Genomic DNA, 19,460 nt, shown 5'->3' with positions numbered 1-19,460 from the left:
GGAAGACTCTTAAATTTGACCATATCTATCTTTGATATCATTTGGCAGAATAAAAAATGAACAAAAAGTTCAATCATGGCATTTTACAAAAGTACATTGCTTTTTTTTTTTTGCAATTAAAGGGTTGTTGTATAAATTAATGAAAAAAATTGAATGACAATTTTGTAAAGTCAGAAACAATTTATGAAAAAACTAAAAAAAAATAAAAACAAAACAAATAACTATATAAGAAAGGGCCAAATTGCCCTTTTGTAATCTATTTTTTTAATTGCACTAGATCATACATCATTAAAAAATGAAAAGAATACAACTTTCTTTAACAGAAAAGTATGATAAATAAATGAAAAGAATACAACTTTGTCTAACATTGCATAACGAAAGTACATTGCTATAATATGCAGTTTATGTTATAACATGTCATCCACCATTATAGTAAAAAATTGAAAAAATTTGACTTTGTGTTATAACAATATTACACCAGAAAAATTTGATGGTATTATATGGTAAAAAGATATTAAGGAATGTATGTCGTCATTTTTTTGTCATTTTCTTATTCTCCACGTCACGCTAGGATCAAGGTTTGGCCTTTCCCTTCTACAAACAAAAATAAAGATCTTTATATGCTAAACGAAGGAAAAATATAATCGCTACAAATGTAATTCATGACATTAAGAAACACATACCATACGTATAAGAATACCATGACATTCAGTACGAAAATAATCATTTTATCACATATTTTGCCCTGCAAACCACCACCATAAAATATATAACACAATTCCTCTAGCTTTTTAAGTCTTGCAACATGACCATCAGCTAAATCCATCACATGGATGTAATCCCGGATCTGCAAAGATAAATAAAAAATTATAAGAAAAATCAATTTAAAGGAAGTAGTATGTTGCTATAAGAAGAATAGATAGATACATACAACACTGCCATCTTTTGTAGAGTAATCATGACCATAAACATTCAACTCTTGTAATCTTCTAACAACTACTTAGTTTTTGTGTGTAAGGCATCAGATTATTTGGGATCCCAATGGGATCTTCCCCAAGTTTCCCACTCTCGTGAGCTCCAATAGGATTGAAGTATCTCAACAGAATTATTCTCCATTCCCCATCTGCACTATGAATATCTCGAGTTATCTCTTTAAGGAACCACTAGTCAACACACAAACAAACATATAAATAATCAAATTTCAAACATTATCGGTTATATAAACTCTTCATTGGCTGATAACTTTAATATTGCAGTTTTTTTAACAGTATTAGGAAAAAAAATTAACAATATTAAGCAGAATTTATGACAGCCGAGGGGTCATCTGGAGGAGGGGAAACAGATGAGACAAGTCCAATACCGTGTGAACAAGAATCTCTATGAATCTGTGATGCTAAACATTTAAAATTTTCAATCAATAAAAACGAATTTGATTAGAACTATCCATCAATGAAAACAAAATTCATTAAAATTGTGAAACCATGAATTTGTGAAGCTGTAAATCTGTGAAATTGTGAATTTACACAACTAAACGATGGCAATATACCGTCGGATCTGCATAACTAAGCTCAGAACAACAAGATGAGCAAGCGCCATGAGGACCTGGAAGCGGAGGTGCTTCAGGCGGAGGCGACGAGGTGTAGTCAAAGGGCTTGATACTGTCAGACCTGTTCTACGTCTCAGACTCTCGAACTTAATTAGCAAGTGGAAACAATAGAGAAGGAAATCAAAAGAACAACGAGAGTCGTGAGATCGTTTTGCGTCTTTGGGATAAGGGCAAGTGGAAACGATTGCTTGAAATTGGAGATGGAATCTCAATTGGTATCGAGGACGGCGATGTTTGAGATGTGCGGCAGTGTAGGTCGATAGTGTGGCGACAACCCACAAGGGATGTTAACGTAAGGGGTTTCGTGGGGGTAGACGTCATTCGCCAATGAAGGTTAGGGAGTTTGTCACTGGTGAGGTAACACGATTAGGATAAGGAGAGTGCAAAGTTTGATAAAGAAAGAAGAGGGAAATGAAAAATAAGTGTGGCAATCTTAATTTTTTGGTGAAAATTTGTATCAACGAAATATATACTTAAAAAAAGTTAGATTAATAATAGAATTTAAAAAATATATTAATTAATATTGATTATATAAAATAGAAAAAATATATATGATTTTCCTATGGTTTGTTTGAACTCCAATGTAGAGAAAAACTATCAAAATTCTTACTTGTTTACTTATGTTGTTTTAGTCTACTGTGTGGTAGGGTTTTGAAAAATGTAAACTAAAAACCCCAATCCATAAGTCATAAGCCTTAAGCTCTAAGTTATAAGCCGTGAACCTTATGTCCTAAGCACTAAGCATCAAGGCTATCTAGAATGGGTGCCAAAAATACGCGTCAAAACTAAGGTGGACAACCAAGTCATGTGTGAACACTTCCCCAGTGTCCAGTGGCTTGGTTGTGGAGTGGCTATGGAGACGGATGAAGAAGTTTTTTTGACCATTTTCTTTGCATGTGATATGCTAAGGTTTATGTTTTAAATTTTTTTTATTTAATTTAATATCAAAATAAATAAATAAATAATTTGGACTGGTGATCATTTCAAAAGGCTAGTGGTTTGGTAATAAGCTTGTAGTGGAGTTTATGTGGCGTTGAGCTGGCAGCACTTTTCTAATGGGTTGGTGGTGACTACTCTCGTTAGCCTAAGCATTAAGCTCTAAGCCCTAACCTTTAGATTTAATTCTTATGGTTGATGATTAATTACTTAAGTCTCAATTCTTATTGATGAGGGCTTAGGTATTAGGGCTTAGGGCTTAGGGTATAAAACATAGGGCCTAAGGCTTAATGCATATGAATTAGGCCAATTATGGCTTATGGATCATGACTTATGATTGAGGGCTTATGACTTATGTTTAGGGCATAAAGCATAGGGCCTTAGGCTTAGTGCATATGAATTAGTCTAATTATGGCTTATGGATCATGACTTTTTATTTATGACTTATGACTGAGAGCTTATGACTTATGCTTAAAAATTAGGGCTAATGGCTTAAAATTGGGGCTTATAGCTTTAGATTTACATATGCTTTATGCATCATGGCTTATGAGTTTTGACTTAAGATTTATATATTAGTGAATATGGATTTAGGCTTAAGGCTTATTCATTCAGGCTTGAGGCTTGTGGCTTGTGATACATGTCTAGGGTATAGGATTATGGCTTAGTAGTTAGGGTTTTAGGCTTTAGCTCACATCTACATACCACATATCCTACCCAACACCACCCCTACAACCCAATCCATACACATACACACACACACACACCCATACCTACATCCCCACATTACCCTTAGTGATTGATTAATCAGATGAAAGTCATTAACTGATTACGAATAAAGACAATTGGTCGGGCTAGTTGGTTCTAGTTAATATCAGTCAAAGCCTATCATATTAATATATTGATATTTTTATTTGAATATATAGATTATTAATATTAAATTTTATATGGAGTGGTGTTGGTGTGGGTTTGTAGGTGAAGGTCGATTGTATGAGGTAGGTATTGGGTATAGGTGTAGGTGGGCGTGCTTTGGCAAATATGGGAAGATTGTGTATGGGTGTGTGTGGGTGTATACATGTATGTAAAGTTGGGTTTGGGTAGGGTGGGTGGATATATGGATTTGTAATAGGGTAGGGTGTATGTGTGGGTTTGTAGGTATGGATAGGTGGCTTATGACTTATGGCTTATGGCTCAAGGGTCATGACTTAGGCTTATGCTTATGTCTTAGGTGTATGGCTTGTGAGTAAGGGCGAAGGGCTTAAGGCTTAAGGCTTATGGCTTATGCCCTATGAGTTGGGGCTTCAGGTCTATTTTGTATGAAAATATCTTATGATATATGTTTGACGGCTTATAGCTTAGGAGTTAAGGCTTCTGGCTTATAGTTTATGGATTAGGGCTTAAAGTTTATGACATATGGCTTATGGATTATGACTTATATCATAAGCCATAATCCATATGTCTCAAGCCATAATCCAAAAGATACAATTCTTAAGCAATAAACTATAAACCATAAATCTTAAGTCATAAGCCATAATTCTTAAATGACATACCATAATCCTTATGGGTTATGGTTTAAGGCTTACAAAATAGCGATTAAAGCTTATGGCTAAACTCATATTGCTTAAAGCTTAAGGTGTAGAGCTTATGACTTATAGTTAGCTTAGTCCTTAGTCCTTATGGCTTATGGCTTATGGCTTATGGCTTATGACTTAGGGCTTAAGGATTAAGGCTTATGGAGTCGGGCTTATGGCTTATGCTTAGGATTTAGGGCTTATGTCTCGGGATTATAAATTAGGGTTATGACTTATGGATATGGATTGGCCTCAACCAGACTCATTTACACTTACACACATACATATGGATAAAGAACTTATAACAAAATAATTATATATTAGATTTTAATTTCATGATAGAAATAAAAACATAGATATTATTTTTTAAATAATAAAAACAATAGATAATATTATCAATGAAAAAAAATTATTTGTAATTTTATGAAAAAATTAAAACCGGTCCGGAAACCCTGGATAAGAAAGTTATCTTTCTAAAAAAAATAGAAAAATTATAAAAGAAAAAATCATTTATTTGCAATTTTTATAGAAATATTAAAATTTCATTTTTGGTTTATTCTCTCATTCTTCCATTCCAAAAGTTTCAGATCCCCTCTACGTGAAAATTTTTAGATTTAGTAATTCCCTCCTCTTTAAACCTAATATCTATTATCTTCAATGTTGAAACACTTAGGCCATGAGGGATATCGGAAATTCCAATCGCGTTCTCCATTGCACCATCGATCCAAACGTCTGCTATCGACAATCGAAGATGTCAATCCTGAATATTGAAAATCAACTCACATACCGCTCAGGTTTCCAAATTCCCATTACCCCCAACATAATGTAAACCACTAGGGTTCGTTATTTCGTTTTTCTCTCATGGGGTCATCGTTACCTATCCGTCCCTCCACCCTGGCTCCTCCACATAGCGCCTTAGCCCATATCGTCGATCGTGTTTCCCCTAACCCTTGTTCATCCTCTATTGGCTGCTTGAAAATAGTATGAACAACTTCTCTTCATAATCAAGGTACTGACGATTTTGTGGAGAAAACAATATAAAACCGTCGATCTGGATAAGGTGCCAAGTCGGATCACGAATCGAGTTTAGATGGAATTAAGAATTCCAGGATCGATGCCATTAGGCTCCTTCCGTCTCCTATCAAAACATTTTTCGGTGAGTTTCTCACTAAATAGCCCCATATCCCCATTGTTGTTTTCTCAGTTTTTTTTGGGTCTTCATCTCAACGGTACAAGAGCTTAGAAGCCTATAATCGAGTGTAAAGGTAAGCCCTAAACATGTTTTATTTGAGATTGTTGATTAGGTGATACTCTTGTTGATAAGTTAGGAGTTGATCTTCTATGATGTTTTTGATAAGTCTTTCCATAAATTTGTTCTCAATTGTAATTAAGAAGGGGATATAAAAATGTTGAGGAATTTCTTTTTGTTTTCAGGTTTGATTACATGCAATCACTACATTCGATTGGTATTGATTACATATGAGCTTGCTAAAGATCTAAATCATGCATAAGGGAAGTGTCAATACTGTAGATGCAGAGATATATCTCTTCTAATTATGATTTATATCTTCCTATTATGTTTTAAATCCCTAAATCTCTTCTTATAACGCTTTAATTTGGTCTGATTATCAAGAAGTGGAATGTTGAGTGTTGTTTCTTTCATTAAGCAAGTCAAGGTCAGTACTCATTACTTTATATTACTTCATTACTATGCAAAAAGACATAAATGCCCTTTTGGTAATAGATCAGAATATGAGTTGCAGTTGTCATCTACTGGTGGAAGGCTTATCATTGCAAGTACCTTATATTTTCTATCCTTCTAACTCTTGATTTCTGTCCTATATCATTAATTTTGATGGTTTTTTTTTGCAGTTTCTACATTTGGAATTAGATGCGTTTCTTTGAGACCACCACTCCTCATCGGCCTCTTTGTAAGTAGTTTTCTTCTTCTATACATGTTTTTCTATTATAAGTAAAGCTATGGCATTTATTTATTATATATATATGTGGTTTTTGCACATCAAATTTGCTTTCAACCAAAATTCTAAATTGGCATACATGTTTTTAGATTTTATCTAAAAAATGTTGCTCTCATGTTTTTCCCTAAACTTATCAATTTAGGGCTGTTTGGATTTGCTTTTAAAGTTATTACTAGTAATTCTAAGCAATCAACTTAGGGTAATAACCAAAATTTGATTGTGATTCTTAATTTTTTGAGCATTGAGGATTAAAATAATGATGTCCTGTGATCATATAATTATTAAAGCTTTGTTGATTATGATTATCTGTGATAGTTGGAAAAATAATATAATGTTTGTTCAAGTGTTTGGAGTTTTTAGGGTTTGTCTAAACTTGGTATTTTGCTTCTGATTACAAGAAGAAATGACATAGGAAAAAGTCACGTATATGCTCAAAAAAATTTTGTATTTGTTTTCACTTGTGAATCTTGTTAATTCTCGTGTTTGATTACTAATTTTTTATTACAAGGCTTGTATGATCACCAAGAACACGTGTTTCGTCTGTTGTAAGTGCAAGTGCAGGAATGACTATGACAAGAAGATTGATTAGAAACTGGAACGATTATGATGCATCTAGCAATAAGAAGATCAAATCTGATGATGTAGTTTGTTGATTATTTATGAGCAAAATAATTTTGGTTGGAGGTGCAAGTAAGAATTTGAAGCCATCGTTAAGAAACATCTTTATTTTCACTGAGCAAATTAAATCTGAGATTATGTTTATCATTGCCATCCATATCTTTATAAAGCTTATTTTAATGTTCATAATGGTTTATAATATCTATTATTATATACTCTATCAATGTAATACTTCTCTTCATATGATTATAATCCAAGTTTTGGTTTATGATGTTTTTGCTCTATTTACCATATTTTAATACTTGCAACTAGTATAATTTTTTATTTTTGGGTATTTTAATTACGAATTTATTGTGTGGATTTGGATTTCAGTTATTAATAATATCGAAATATAAAGTTTTTGTGACGATGAATTAAATAATAACAACGTAAAAAAAGTGATGTGACAAATAAATATCACATTTCACTAAATTCAATAACAATGTGACTAAAAAATTCATGTATGGTCATGCTTAGATAATATTTTTTTTGTTAGAAAATAAAATAACCACTTATAAATATGCAAATAATATGACCATATGGAAGATAGTAGTCATGTTTATCTATATTATGTGTCTTGACAGAACACTAATGGCAACAATAGTCACATTCAACAACGTTTTCGTGTCTAAATGATAAAATAGTTTATACTAATAACCAATTTTTATGGTAATAATTGGAATATTGGTCACACTTGCAACAACTTTGTGTCTATAAATCAGTTACAATTATTTTGTAATTGATTCTCTATGTCGAAATAATATAAAATAGTCATAGTTACAACATTTTATATGTCTAAATGATAACATCGGTCATGAAAAATAAAACAAATATGGTCGTAAACTAATATTAAATCCGTAATTTTAACAAAATGTGTCTTTATAATACTTATGATCATGTTTCACTTAATTGTGTCTCTATATGATATGCAATAGTCACCAAAATTGCTTCTTTTTGTGACTAATTATTAGCAAATCGCCACATATGAAATTAAGTACATGTGACCATTTAGCGAATATGGTCATGTTCACCGTAATTACATGTCTGCAAAAGATACCCAATAGTCTTAATAAACTTTAAATTGTGACTATTTATTAGTAAAACGTCACACTGAAACAACATGCATGTCGCAAGTTGGTGATATATAGTCACTACAGTTACAAAATAAATGTGTCTACCAAAAGTTTAACGCCACAATATTGGATAAAATGATTGATTTTAGCAACAAAATTCTCTTCCTAATAGCCACACATTTATAATACGGCCACACTTTTTCATATCATACGGACACTACATTTTAAAGTGACCATAACACCTATACGATGGCGTCACCTTCCATCACACTTTTAGTGAAAAAATAAAATGTCACTATACGCATATGGTCACACTTTTTTGGTGTGACTGTAAATCATTTTTCTTGTAGTGGGTGTGAAGCACTTGAAACTTCATCATGTTTCTTTCTTGCGATGTTGGTAGTTCCCTACTACAACCTTCTGACAAAATAATAGAAACTGATTTAAAAATACGGGGAAATTTTCTAAAAAATCATAAATATAAAAAATTTATTGACATATCACCTATGAAAGGAGAAATAGAGCACCATTGTGTAAATGACAACACCATAAACAAAAAAGGCATTCGTATATAACAACCTTAGGAAGAATTTAAAAGCTTTATCAAAACATTACAAAAAAATTAGTTATCACAATACAAAGTATGACTAGATATGGCTCAATACTAAATAATTTCATTTTTGTTTTTGAAAGTTTAACAATACACTTTGAATTTATTTATTTATTATAGCATCCTACTTTCATTTCTTATTACAACATTGTAAGTTATTTTTAGTACAAACAATATACTTTCAATAATGGATGGATTATCATTAATTTTACTGATATTATATATACTGTGATGAAAAAAAAATTTAAAATTTTGAACTTTAATGAGTAAGTATATAGTAGTTATGGTTTGATTTTCCACCACTAAACAAAATGGAGGGACACACATTCCATCAGGATTGGTCTATTCCATTCATTTCATAGAATAAACCATTTCATTCCTTTCATGATTCCGTGATACTAAACACTATTGGTAGATTAGTTTAACGCCTATGAATTTGAAAGTTGAAAGTGCATGAAACATAAATGAAGTCAAAAAATAGGCATCAGCCCTTGCAGTTACCATAAAATGGTCAAAAAGGTTGAGATTATGACTCTTTATTTGACCCCAATTAGATGACGTTGGGGGAAGTCTTCGTTTTTCACTGATTATGGATTATGACCAATTATGAAAGAGAAAAATGTGTTATATTTTGGGATATTATTGTAATTGTTTACTGTATAGATGAAGGAAATGGATGTATCATATGTGCAGAAATACCCAACTATTTGTTAAATGATATACTTCTTCATGGTCTTTAATTATTCTTTGTTTTGAAATTGTATTATAACAAACTAGTTGTGAAACCCGTATATTATATGGATTGATTAAAACAAAATTTTAAATAGGAACGATAAGGTTTTTTTTTTAATTTGAAATATAAAATAAGTGAAAACTATGAGAAAAAAACACGTGAAAAATTAATAAATTAAAATTATGTGTTTAGTTGTCAGACTCGTATACTAAAAGGGTTAATTGTAACAATATGTTAAAATAAATGTTTAAACTGTAACCATATTTGAAATTGAAATTAAAATTTCAAATTTCAAATTTGAAGTTAATAGTCATTATGGTAGGTTTAATTTATGGAAATTAAATTAATGATATACTAAATACTAAAATGAAAAATAAAATAAATGACAAGTGGAAAATAAATATATCTCAAAATTATAAAAAAATGACATGTGGCCAATTGAATGAGAGAATGACATGTGACAAAATTATTCTTATTTATTAGGGTAGATTAAAAAATTGCTAATATTATTATCAGATCCATAATCCATTTAGAAGGCCCCCGAAGGAAAGTTAGGACAAGGCATCTATATTATCCTAAAAAAGGGGAGAATATTGACTGATTAAAGCCAAAAATAAAAATATGTTTTCCTTTCTGGTGCATAAGGTTCCATTTGTTTGCACAAAACAAGTATAATTTTAAGAAACTTTACTTATAACTAGAGGGGTTACCCGTGCGTTGCGCGGGGCGGAATGTGTTCGTTTTGTGAGACAAATAATGAAGTACATTGCATAAATTGGTATCCAAATTAAAGATGTTGCTATTCTGTGTAATTTTCCATCAATCGGATGAATGGAAATGTAATGATAGATCATGCTACCAAAAGAAGTACAATGCTATATTTGAATAGATTTTCAAAAACAATGAAAATACAATCTTATATCCAGGTAGTTTTAAATGAAAGTAGAATGCAATCTACAATCCAAATTCTAGTGGGTAGTTTAAGAATTGAAGAGAAAATGTATTATGGACACTCATTTAAACAATATGGCCCTCGGTACTAACATGAGGGTACAAAACAATGAAAGCAAAGTAATCCATTTTAAAAAAACAATGAAACCCAGTAAAAAGAAACAATCTATTATTATTCCATTTATCAATAACCATGACCACTCATCATCTCATTTCGTAACATGCGAGCTTAACCAAGCAAGGGTAATTTCGTAATTTGGAGAGCAACATCTAGTAGTAACAAATATAAATTAACAAAAGTAAAATATATTAGAGAACACATCAGATGTAAAAAGATACAATTATAAATATTAATCTGAAATGTGTTTATATAGTTTTGGATGATGATACCCATCTCCAATATATCGTTTCGGTACTTTGGCTAGGATTTATAAGAACCCTTTGAGCTATACCAACACTTTTGAGAAGTAATCTGGAAAATTTACCATAAAATAATACAAATCTGAAAAAAAAAAACAGTATTTCAGTTGAAGAAATCAATGAAGAAACAGTGAATCATATACCTGTTTCTTCAATGGATCTAATGTTCCCCTGTTTAAAAAAATAAATAAATCAAAAGGTTGAAACCCTCCTAACCTTTCAATAAACCCTAATCCACATGAGACTTTTTATTTGCTCAAATTCGAACATTGGTTCAATGGATTTGTACGAACAGGATGTGGGTTCCAAACAAAAGAGAAATATCAATTCGGTTGGTTTATTATGAAGCTAAAGTTGGTCATGCTATAGCATAATATACTCCTGTTTGAACTAGGGTTTGAAACCAAACTTCTCCTCTATAAAATTACTTAATTGTGTCATTAATTAAAAAAAATGAAAAACAATAAAAAAATATTAAAAAATTAAAAAAATTAAAAAAGAAGTACCTTGTTGCTGACTGTACGGCGTCAAAGCTAGATTGACGTCTCAGATTAGCTGCAAGGCAATAAAAAAACAGAATTCATGTAAAAAAACATAATAATTTATATTGTAGTTTTTTATAAGTTTTAACTAATCTTTGTCTTTTCGTTGTGCAAAAACACCTTGAATTGCAGTAAAGATTTCGGGTGTAAATACATAAACACCACAATTTATTCGGTCACTAATTATTAGACCAAAACAGTAAAAACTAATTATTCTATTTAACATGTCAAGTGGTTGACTTTTGTTAAGCACATACAAAGTTTCAGGTTTATCAGTGTAATGGAACAACTCTCCAATTGTTCTGCTGATACAGGGGAAACCTTAATTACAAGGATTGTTCCCATCCAACCATATTTTTATGAGCCTTTATAAAAAAAAATATGTAGTGTGTGTTAGAGTGAGTCATTTAAACATTTAAGTTTCCTATTAACCTGAATGAATTTTATATAAATTTATGTAATGTATAAAAAAATAAGTCAGACCAAACATCTCGGATAACGGGAAAGTGCAGGAAACATCACAATTTAGCAAGAACATGTGCAATTGTTATAAAAAAACCTTAGCATTCAATTGGACTATAGGAGTTTGAAAAAAATAGTTTTTTCTTGTTACTTTTGTGATGAGATCTCTGGAATTGTATAGTCAACCAGCAGACCCACGTGGGTTGTCATCTTTCAAGTATCAATTTCAAGATGATCCAAAAGGAAATCATAATAATAAGATGAAAAATTGAGATCAAATCCAACACCATCAAAGAGAAACGAAAATTATCAAAAAGAAAGAAGGTCGTGAAGTTACTTGCTAGGAATAAAATTGAAGTCCGGAAGAGGGCCATCAATCTCAATCTCTCTCCAACACTTGTATACAACATCGAAGATTATAGGTGGAAGTAAGTAAATAAATAGTACTTCTTCACAACAGACGCGAGGGTTTCAACCTGGTTGTACATAAGATGATTGCTCCAACAACGAACCCCTATTTGGAGTCACATATTTTGCAGTGGTGTTTGTATCAGACATTTTGTCGAGCACTTGATGTGCGTCTCTAAAGAGGAAATATATTCCATTAATAATGTAAAAGAAATTCCAAAAACTTCAAAACAACAACAAATTACAAATAGCAGGTTATAAATTCCTTCTCTATTAAGATTGAATGAGTAAACATCCCCGATACGCCAGCCGAAACAGATCGGCTTCAACAAACACCATCTGAAAATCATTGTAATCTATATATATTTAATTGTGCACATCATATTTTCCAATCATACGCAGTAACAACCTGTATGAACACACCATCAACATAATCAACATTTATGATAGTGATTATGAGCAGGAAAGGAAATTGATCACAGAAAAAGAAGAACGCATACAACACATTAATCTATTACCCGGTTTCCTTTGGAATCTGAAAAAAATAGCATACCTTATAAAATATATCCAAAATATCACCAAAGTTAAATTTAGACACAGGTAAACAACTCCAAACAATCAACTTATTAAATTTCCAATCCTCCTCCCCACTTCAGTTGGTAAACATTCCCAATACGCCAACCCAAACAGATCAGCTTCAACAAACACCATCTGAAAAAGAGTGAAAACATTTGGAGGCGATGGTAGGAAGAAATCAAATACAAATAAAAAATAAGTATAAGAAAAGTAGAAAAAACCACACCTTGAGAAATTGGAAAGGAAGGAAAGAGAAAACAAAGAAATCGTATTATTTTCCCCTTCTGTTGAATTCCATGAAATGAGAAACTTGGAAGAAGAAACCAAAAAATTTAAAAACAACAAAGTGAATCATAATATGAAAGTAAAGAAATTAGAATAAATTGGTAACTGAAAGCATCAACCATTGGTGAAGGAAACATTGAAAAAGAAGTGGAGGGATTAAACTAAGTCAATGAGTAGATACACCACCAAGGATCCGGCCCCGAACAGTGCATAAAAAAAACCCTGAGATTGCTGGAACAAATACATCACTTGAGTTGAGAACATATGTAGAAGTTAATCACCATCTCATACATACTCTGATTCAAGAAACTTTGACTTCCTGTCCATTGGCATTATTCCTTACTGAAATCGATCATCGTCAATCAATAATTCAAATTATATTAAAAAATTCAAACATCTTGATTAGCCAAATAAATAGCAGCATCCTTATCAAAATCAAGTTTAAGTCAAAAGAAAGTATGATGTGGATGTTAGATTTCCAAATTCCGGAGTTTCAAAAAGTCCTAAAATGATAGTAGGCTGCTGTAATTGCTTGTTTTTGAAAGTATGCTTATTTAAAAAGAACAATAATAAAGATAAATCTTGTAACAATCAAACAATTATTTCACAATCAATTGAAGGCTTCAAAGTCCTCACAAATGGAAACCAGAAATTCACTATGAAGCCTTTGAGTTGTGAATGTTCCCATAAATAATTTAGTTATTATTTAAATGTATAAAATATACAGCTTAACAAATCTAATATCATTATATGCCAAATTAACATCATGGAACTAAAAAAGACTTAAAAATGGATTTTTGATATTTAGGAAAGAAGCAAGTGGTAAAAATTAAAACCTGTTACTGTAAGGTTGAGCATGTGTTTTTTGAGAAAATGACTTAACATTATTTTCAGGCTCAATTGATCTAATAGATGGATAAACTGTATGCCTTATTGTGTCATTTGACATATCTAACCTCCCAGCAGTGACACTTGTCTAAATTTGTTGAAGCTGTATATCTGTTACATAGAAAAAGAGAAAGATGAAAAGATAATTACTTGTGTTGTCATAATAAACAAAAGGACATCTTTTTAAGAACTTTGCATCTTTTAAACTTGTATTGTGAAACTAAGATCCCTAGAAGAGATAGCAAAGTAAAGTTACAGTTGAATTGAAATTCAATTCCATTCCAATCCTGTGTTTGGTTGTGATCAGGTACAAAATTAAATTCCATAGGAATTCACAAAATTCCATGGCCAATGGGTTTCAAAATTCCATCGTAAAACCTATCGCACTTAGATCTTGGTATTTCTTCCTTAATAAAAATACCTAAATAACCTATCAAACCTAAAAAAAAAAAAACACAAACAAACACATGAATTCCATTCCATTTCCCCCAACCAAATGCATGACATAATTTAATTCATTTAGGTTCCAAATCCTTCAATTCCCAATTCCATTGATGGAATTTGATTAATTATGATAGAAGTAACAATCTAATGTTTTTTTTTTAATTAGTTGAAAAATAAAACTTGAATTGCTTACTCAAATGAGCTTGATCTCAGCTTGTCCCAGACCACGGACCGATCGGGTGCAGCTCGTACTTTATCCCAAGATTTCAACTTCTTGATCTTCATCAAATTGTGCAGTACCTGAATTGCTACATGAAGTCTCTATAAAACCTGGAACCAAAAATCAAATCAAATTATAAATTTATACCTGATGGATTCAAATCAAATAAGGTATGTGGGTTAGATCGACTATATAAAGGGAGGGTGAGAAATGGCGGTGGTTGCAGAACGTGGAAGTCGACCTGCGTGTTTGTATTCTGCAATAGATTAATCCTCTTACAACCATCAAGCAAATTCCCTTGCTGCCAGAAAAAAACCCCAAATTATCTGCAGAAAACATAGTGAATACGTAGAAGGAAGCGCGATTGAAATAAACAAAACACTACCATCTGAAGTTACTCCTGTGACGACAATCAGTGGAAGGTAGAGCAAATAGGGAGATGCGGTGGAGGAAACATTGAGAAGGAGCGGAGGGATTAAACTAAGTCGATAAGTAGATATACCACCAAGGATCCGACCACGTTGTTGTTTCCCTGTTGAAGTAAAGAGGATAAATCAATGGTGGTCTGGAGTAGCAGAGGTGAGACGACCGAAGTTATAAACCAATTATACGAGAAAACAAGAAAAATAAGATGAACGTATGTGAAAATTTACCTTACAGAGAGAAAGACGGATGTGGATGAAAGACAGCAGGGAGCAGAAAGAAGAAAGAAGGAGATACGGAAGAGAAAGAAGTTAAGGAAAGAAAAAGAAATATCCATTAATTGACACGTAGATCCGAGTATACGAATAAAGGATCAAGCGTTGGACACGTTGAAAGCCGTTGAAAATTTTTACAAAAAACCCCCTCTAATTAAATTAAAACGGAGAGAAAATTGGTAACAAAATTAGAGGGACCATAGTTGGATAGAATTTCAATAGTTTACTGTTGAAATCTATCACAACTTTTTTATATATATATATATATATATATATATATATATATATATATATATATATATATTAATGAGTAAAATTTATGAATGAGATAAAGTAGAATTTAATGTAATACATTTTATATTTTAATAAACTTACTTTTAACTATATTTATTAGGTTTAATTTATATTTCGTTGAAAAAACATTAATACGTCAAATTTTATCCATATTAAGAAAATGGAAATTACTAATCTAACTAAATTCATTAATACCAATGAAGCCCAGCGCAGCTGGGAAAGAGGTGTTGGGTTTATAACCATTGAGGGGTATGGTGGGAAGTTCGACTCTCATTGGTGGCCACTCATGGGGAATTTTCTTTTGGAATCCCATAAAAAAGGGTGAGGGTTTGCCCTGTAAAGGAGCTTGAACCCGGGCTTCCGCTTGGTATTTGCCGTTCCAAAAAAAAAAAAAAAACAACTAAATTCATTAATGACTTATCACCTTTTAGTCAAAATTTAGGCCTTATTACAAAATAGCCATCAAAATCGTATGTAGTTAAAATGGCCTACTGTTTCGCCCATTTACCTACTGTTTTGATTTTAGTATATAATGATTTTTTTTTTTTCATTTTACATTACGAAACCGTAGACGAAAAAATGGTCTACTGTTTCCTCTGAAAAGTCTACAGTTTCCCAAATAATAAATTAAAAATGGTCTACTGTTTTGTTTTGCTTTTTTTTTTTGATGAAAAAAAAAACACTAACTTTTACTCTAAAAGAGATTTTTCTTTTAATATATACTAGGTACGATATAGTAGTCAAAATACCTGAATTAGTAGTAAAAAAACCCAAAAAAAACCCAAAACCATAGGTTTTTAGACGAGACAGTAGATCATTTTTAATATACTCTTTGGGAAACACCTTCTCAGAGAAAATACTAGACCATGTTTCGTAATGAAAAATGAAAAAAAAAATTATATACTAAAATCAAAACAGTAGGTAAATGAACGAAACAGTATGCCATTCTAACCACCTACGGTTTCGATAGCTATTTTGTAATAAGTCCTAATTTTTGGCTAAAAAATGATAAGTTATTAATGAATTTGGTTAGATTAGTAATTTTCCCTTAAAAAACATGCTAACAACATTTAGTTAACTTATAATATATTTGTTAAATAATAACAATCAATAAAATAATACGACTCTCATTACCTATTCTCATTACCTATGATATTTGTTTCATATGTATATAAATCAATACCGATTATAATAATAATAATAATAATAATAATAATAATAATAATAATAATAATAACATAGAAAAGCATATTAACAGTAATATATTCTATATATTGGATAGTAATAAAATAATGGTAACAAATAACAAAATTAAGGAAAACATATTAACAATCCCATAAAGAAATAATATATTTTCAAAATCTCTTATCATATTTAGCATAAAAACCTCTAATTTAACTTAAAAAGCCCATATCCAAAAGAAAAAAAAAGCCTTTTTTGTTTTCGGAATGGTCCGGAATGCACACGAAATACCATCTCAGTTATCTGATTTTATCTCATGTGATTGATACAAAAGGATCATACATAAACACAGACACGATGCCGGTATTAGTCGAGATAAAGAAAATGAATACTCACACAACCAAAAAAACAAATAAGCAAACCAATCTAGCTTACAGAAGAACCGAAGGGGCCATCAACATGAATTGGTAGGTGAAATAACCTTACCAAGCATATGTTGCCTACCATGATCAGTATAATATTTGAAGATCTGATCATCTAACCCATTTATCACAACCTATCTACAACCTCATTAAACATAATTCTTGTTTCCGAAGAATTATGTCAATGGTCAAATCTTTCAGCACCTAGGCTATAGAGGCCGTTTTTCGTTGAAATCCTTTTTGCTTTTCATGGGTTTCAGACACTCCTTTACCTCTTTAGCTTTGAGTAGTTATTGGTTCCCGCACTCTCCTTTGTCTTTGAGAAAGAAAAACGAATTTAGAAACAAACATTCATGTAATCTTAATTTTTAGCTAGGGTATATGAAAAAAATTGTAAAAATACACTATCATATACAACCACATCTAAATGAAACGAAGGTAGTTGTTTTGTTTACCTTTTATATCGGTTTAAATGAATTGGGACCATATGATGGTCTTCAGCTTTGCGAAACCTTCTAATGGTACATTTTTGCTCAAACCTGCAGCAAAGCTTATGTTAGGCCACGTGAAAGTAAAACTCTACGAACAATGGGCTGGATCTGTATGAAGCTCAACAATAGTCTCAAACCTAATAATACATCAAAAAATATACCTAATAAAGGTTTCACCTCCGAAGGTTGTTCCTAATCCAGTTCATGAAGAATCTTCTCAACCTGAAATAGAAGTATTACCTTCGAAATCTGGGATTTTTAAAAGACCGAAGAAAATGGCTCATAAACCACCTCATTCACCAGAAAGGTCTAGTAGTTTTTCGCCGAAGTTCACTAGCAAACATCAGATCCTTTGACAAGGAGTTGTTATCCGTGATGTACAAATTCATGTGTCTCCTTCTTCGAAAAAGAGAATTGTGAAGGATTTGGCAAAGAAAATTTCTAAGAATAGGAAAAGGAAGGTGCTTGAAGATTCGTCGGAAGATGTTGTTCCAGAATCGCCTATTCGAGATATAGATATGGGTGTTCCATCACCAAAGAGGAATTCTCTAATCAAGTCGAATTTCGAGCTTATTGGAAATTCTGGTGGCTCTGTTAAAACATCTAATGTAGACATAACCACTAATCTAGGTGATCCTCCGAAGGTATCCACTCCTGAGCAGATTGTAGTCATACTACCCAAAGTTTCGCATACCGTATAAGTTTCTGAGTAGGTTCGAACTTCAGGCATCCCTGTGAACATATCTAATATGGACACAAATGTCAACATGGGTGATGGAGTGTTGAATAAGAAAGCCCAAACTAATCAAAATCAAGGTAATTCAAATCTTCTTCTATCATCCCCTTTCGAAACTTCTATAGTTGATACTTCAACTTCCTTACCACCGTTTCAATCAACCATTTCTACTTCTACCCACTCATCTACTTTCGAAAACATCATCAATCAACCTATCACTACTTTATTTGCATCCCAATCCATTGATCCCAAAATTGTACAAGAGGATGAAAACACTAAAGACAGTCAATTCATGGGAACATTTGCAGATGTTGAGTTTGATCCGGAAGAAGAAAATATTCCAGATCATATGTTGATGTCTGGGAAACAGTTTAAAATCCTTAATCAAAAGCTTAACTCATTGTTACAGTTTCAAGCAGATGCAGGGTGAAAACATTATGTGTCTGGTATCGAAGTGGATGTGATGTTAAAGGGTCAAGAACATCGAATTAGCGAGGCAATTGAATTGGTTGATCAAAATAATGAGAAAACGGTAAAAGCTCAGTCTACTTCCTTTAATGCCGAATTAAAAGACTTAAAGGTTGTTGCAAGGGAAAGGCATGTTCTGTTTGTTTAAGATCTCAAGAAGGTTCGTGAAGATGTTAATCTGAAAATTGAAGAACTTTGTGAAGATATGGAAAAAGAGATTGCAGCATTAGAACACAATTATTCCTCTCTTCACAAGAAGGTGGATATTATTGTTGATGTTGTAACCAACTATGTTACTTTGTACGAAAGTCTACTTCTGAAGGTTGACAAGAAGGTTGAAGCAGATGTTAAGAGTTTTGGGAACATTGATAACTTGTTGGTTGAGTTGTAGGGGTTAGTTTGAAGTCTAGTTTTGTCTCATCTTCATTGATTACTCCATAGCTTCTCTCTATGAAGTTTATGTTGTTGGAGTCTACGATTAAAAAGGAGCTTGCACTGCTTTCGAAGCTTATTAACTTGATGCCCAATGATGTCCCACCTGTTTCCACAGGGGTGTAATGGGAGAAAAAGGAGGAGTTTGCATTAGATAGAGAGTTGGTACTAGAGTGGAAGTGCTTCGAATAAAACACGTGATGATGCGAAGGTTGTTGGGAAGGTTTCCTCTACTCAACTTCCAACTTCTTTTTCCAAGGTGTCTATAATATCAAATTCTACAACAACAACAACAACAACAACAACAACAAAACCAATCACCAAAGGGATTATAATTGGTTCGGCTGGTGGAGGATCCAGGTCTTCGAAACCACCTCCA

General features: G+C 32.0%; 1 protein-coding gene and 2 long non-coding RNA genes across 13 annotated transcripts; 1 reads left to right on the top strand and 2 right to left on the bottom strand.

Annotated features, from left to right (window-relative positions):
• Positions 1-341: 341 nt before the first annotated feature.
• Positions 342-2,003, bottom strand: LOC145042974 (uncharacterized). 2 transcript variants are annotated; one of them, XR_013680837.1, is made up of 4 exons: positions 1,547-2,003; positions 932-1,163; positions 684-847; positions 342-594 (listed from the first exon to the last, which is right to left on the bottom strand). It is a non-coding gene; the product is annotated as an uncharacterized LOC145042974 (long non-coding RNA). The 2 variants fall into 2 exon arrangements; XR_013680836.1 differs by having other exon boundaries at positions 932-2,001.
• A 2,689-nt stretch (positions 2,004-4,692) lies between these two features.
• On the top strand, positions 4,693-6,978 carry LOC145042959 (uncharacterized). Of its 4 annotated transcripts, none has more exons than XR_013680829.1 (4): positions 4,693-5,375; positions 5,545-5,903; positions 5,983-6,041; positions 6,640-6,978. It is a non-coding gene; the product is annotated as an uncharacterized LOC145042959 (long non-coding RNA). The 4 variants fall into 4 exon arrangements; XR_013680828.1 differs by having other exon boundaries at positions 6,598-6,978; XR_013680827.1 differs by having other exon boundaries at positions 5,545-6,041.
• A 3,425-nt stretch (positions 6,979-10,403) lies between these two features.
• On the bottom strand, positions 10,404-15,105 carry LOC145042934 (uncharacterized). Of its 7 annotated transcripts, none has more exons than XR_013680817.1 (11): positions 15,012-15,105; positions 14,744-14,890; positions 14,600-14,659; positions 14,332-14,468; positions 13,643-13,805; positions 12,748-13,148; positions 12,499-12,656; positions 11,875-12,354; positions 11,040-11,088; positions 10,677-10,704; positions 10,404-10,615 (listed from the first exon to the last, which is right to left on the bottom strand). XR_013680817.1 is itself a non-coding variant. In XM_078991459.1 (11 exons), exons 2-6 carry the CDS (start codon positions 14,744-14,746, stop codon positions 13,146-13,148), a joined length of 318 nt encoding a protein of 105 aa, XP_078847585.1. In that variant the 5' UTR covers positions 14,747-14,890; positions 15,012-15,105; the 3' UTR covers positions 10,404-10,615; positions 10,677-10,704; positions 11,040-11,088; positions 11,875-12,354; positions 12,499-12,656; positions 12,748-13,145. The 7 variants fall into 7 exon arrangements, 1 of the variants encoding a protein (XP_078847585.1); XM_078991459.1 differs by having other exon boundaries at positions 13,763-13,805; positions 14,332-14,446; positions 14,506-14,659; XR_013680821.1 differs by having other exon boundaries at positions 12,748-13,805; positions 14,332-14,438; positions 14,506-14,659.
• Positions 15,106-19,460: the final 4,355 nt, after the last annotated feature.

The sequence above is a fragment of the Lactuca saligna genome, chromosome 1 (genome assembly GCF_052625555.1).
Source record: "Lactuca saligna cultivar CGN05327 chromosome 1, ASM5262555v1, whole genome shotgun sequence".
Taxonomy (NCBI): Eukaryota; Viridiplantae; Streptophyta; class Magnoliopsida; order Asterales; family Asteraceae; genus Lactuca; species Lactuca saligna.
This window is presented reverse-complemented; position numbering and strand designations above follow the sequence as displayed.

What these genes read in the sequence shown, in the direction of transcription:
- LOC145042934 (XM_078991459.1), bottom strand. An exon ending in ATTTGATTTGAATCCATCAG is followed by an intron (nt 14,447 to 14,505) that starts GTATAAATTTAT and finishes GACTTCATGTAG; the next exon opens with CAATTCAGGTACTGCACAAT. An exon ending in CTGAGATCAAGCTCATTTGA is followed by an intron (nt 13,806 to 14,331) that starts GTAAGCAATTCA and finishes TCTATGTAACAG; the next exon opens with ATATACAGCTTCAACAAATT.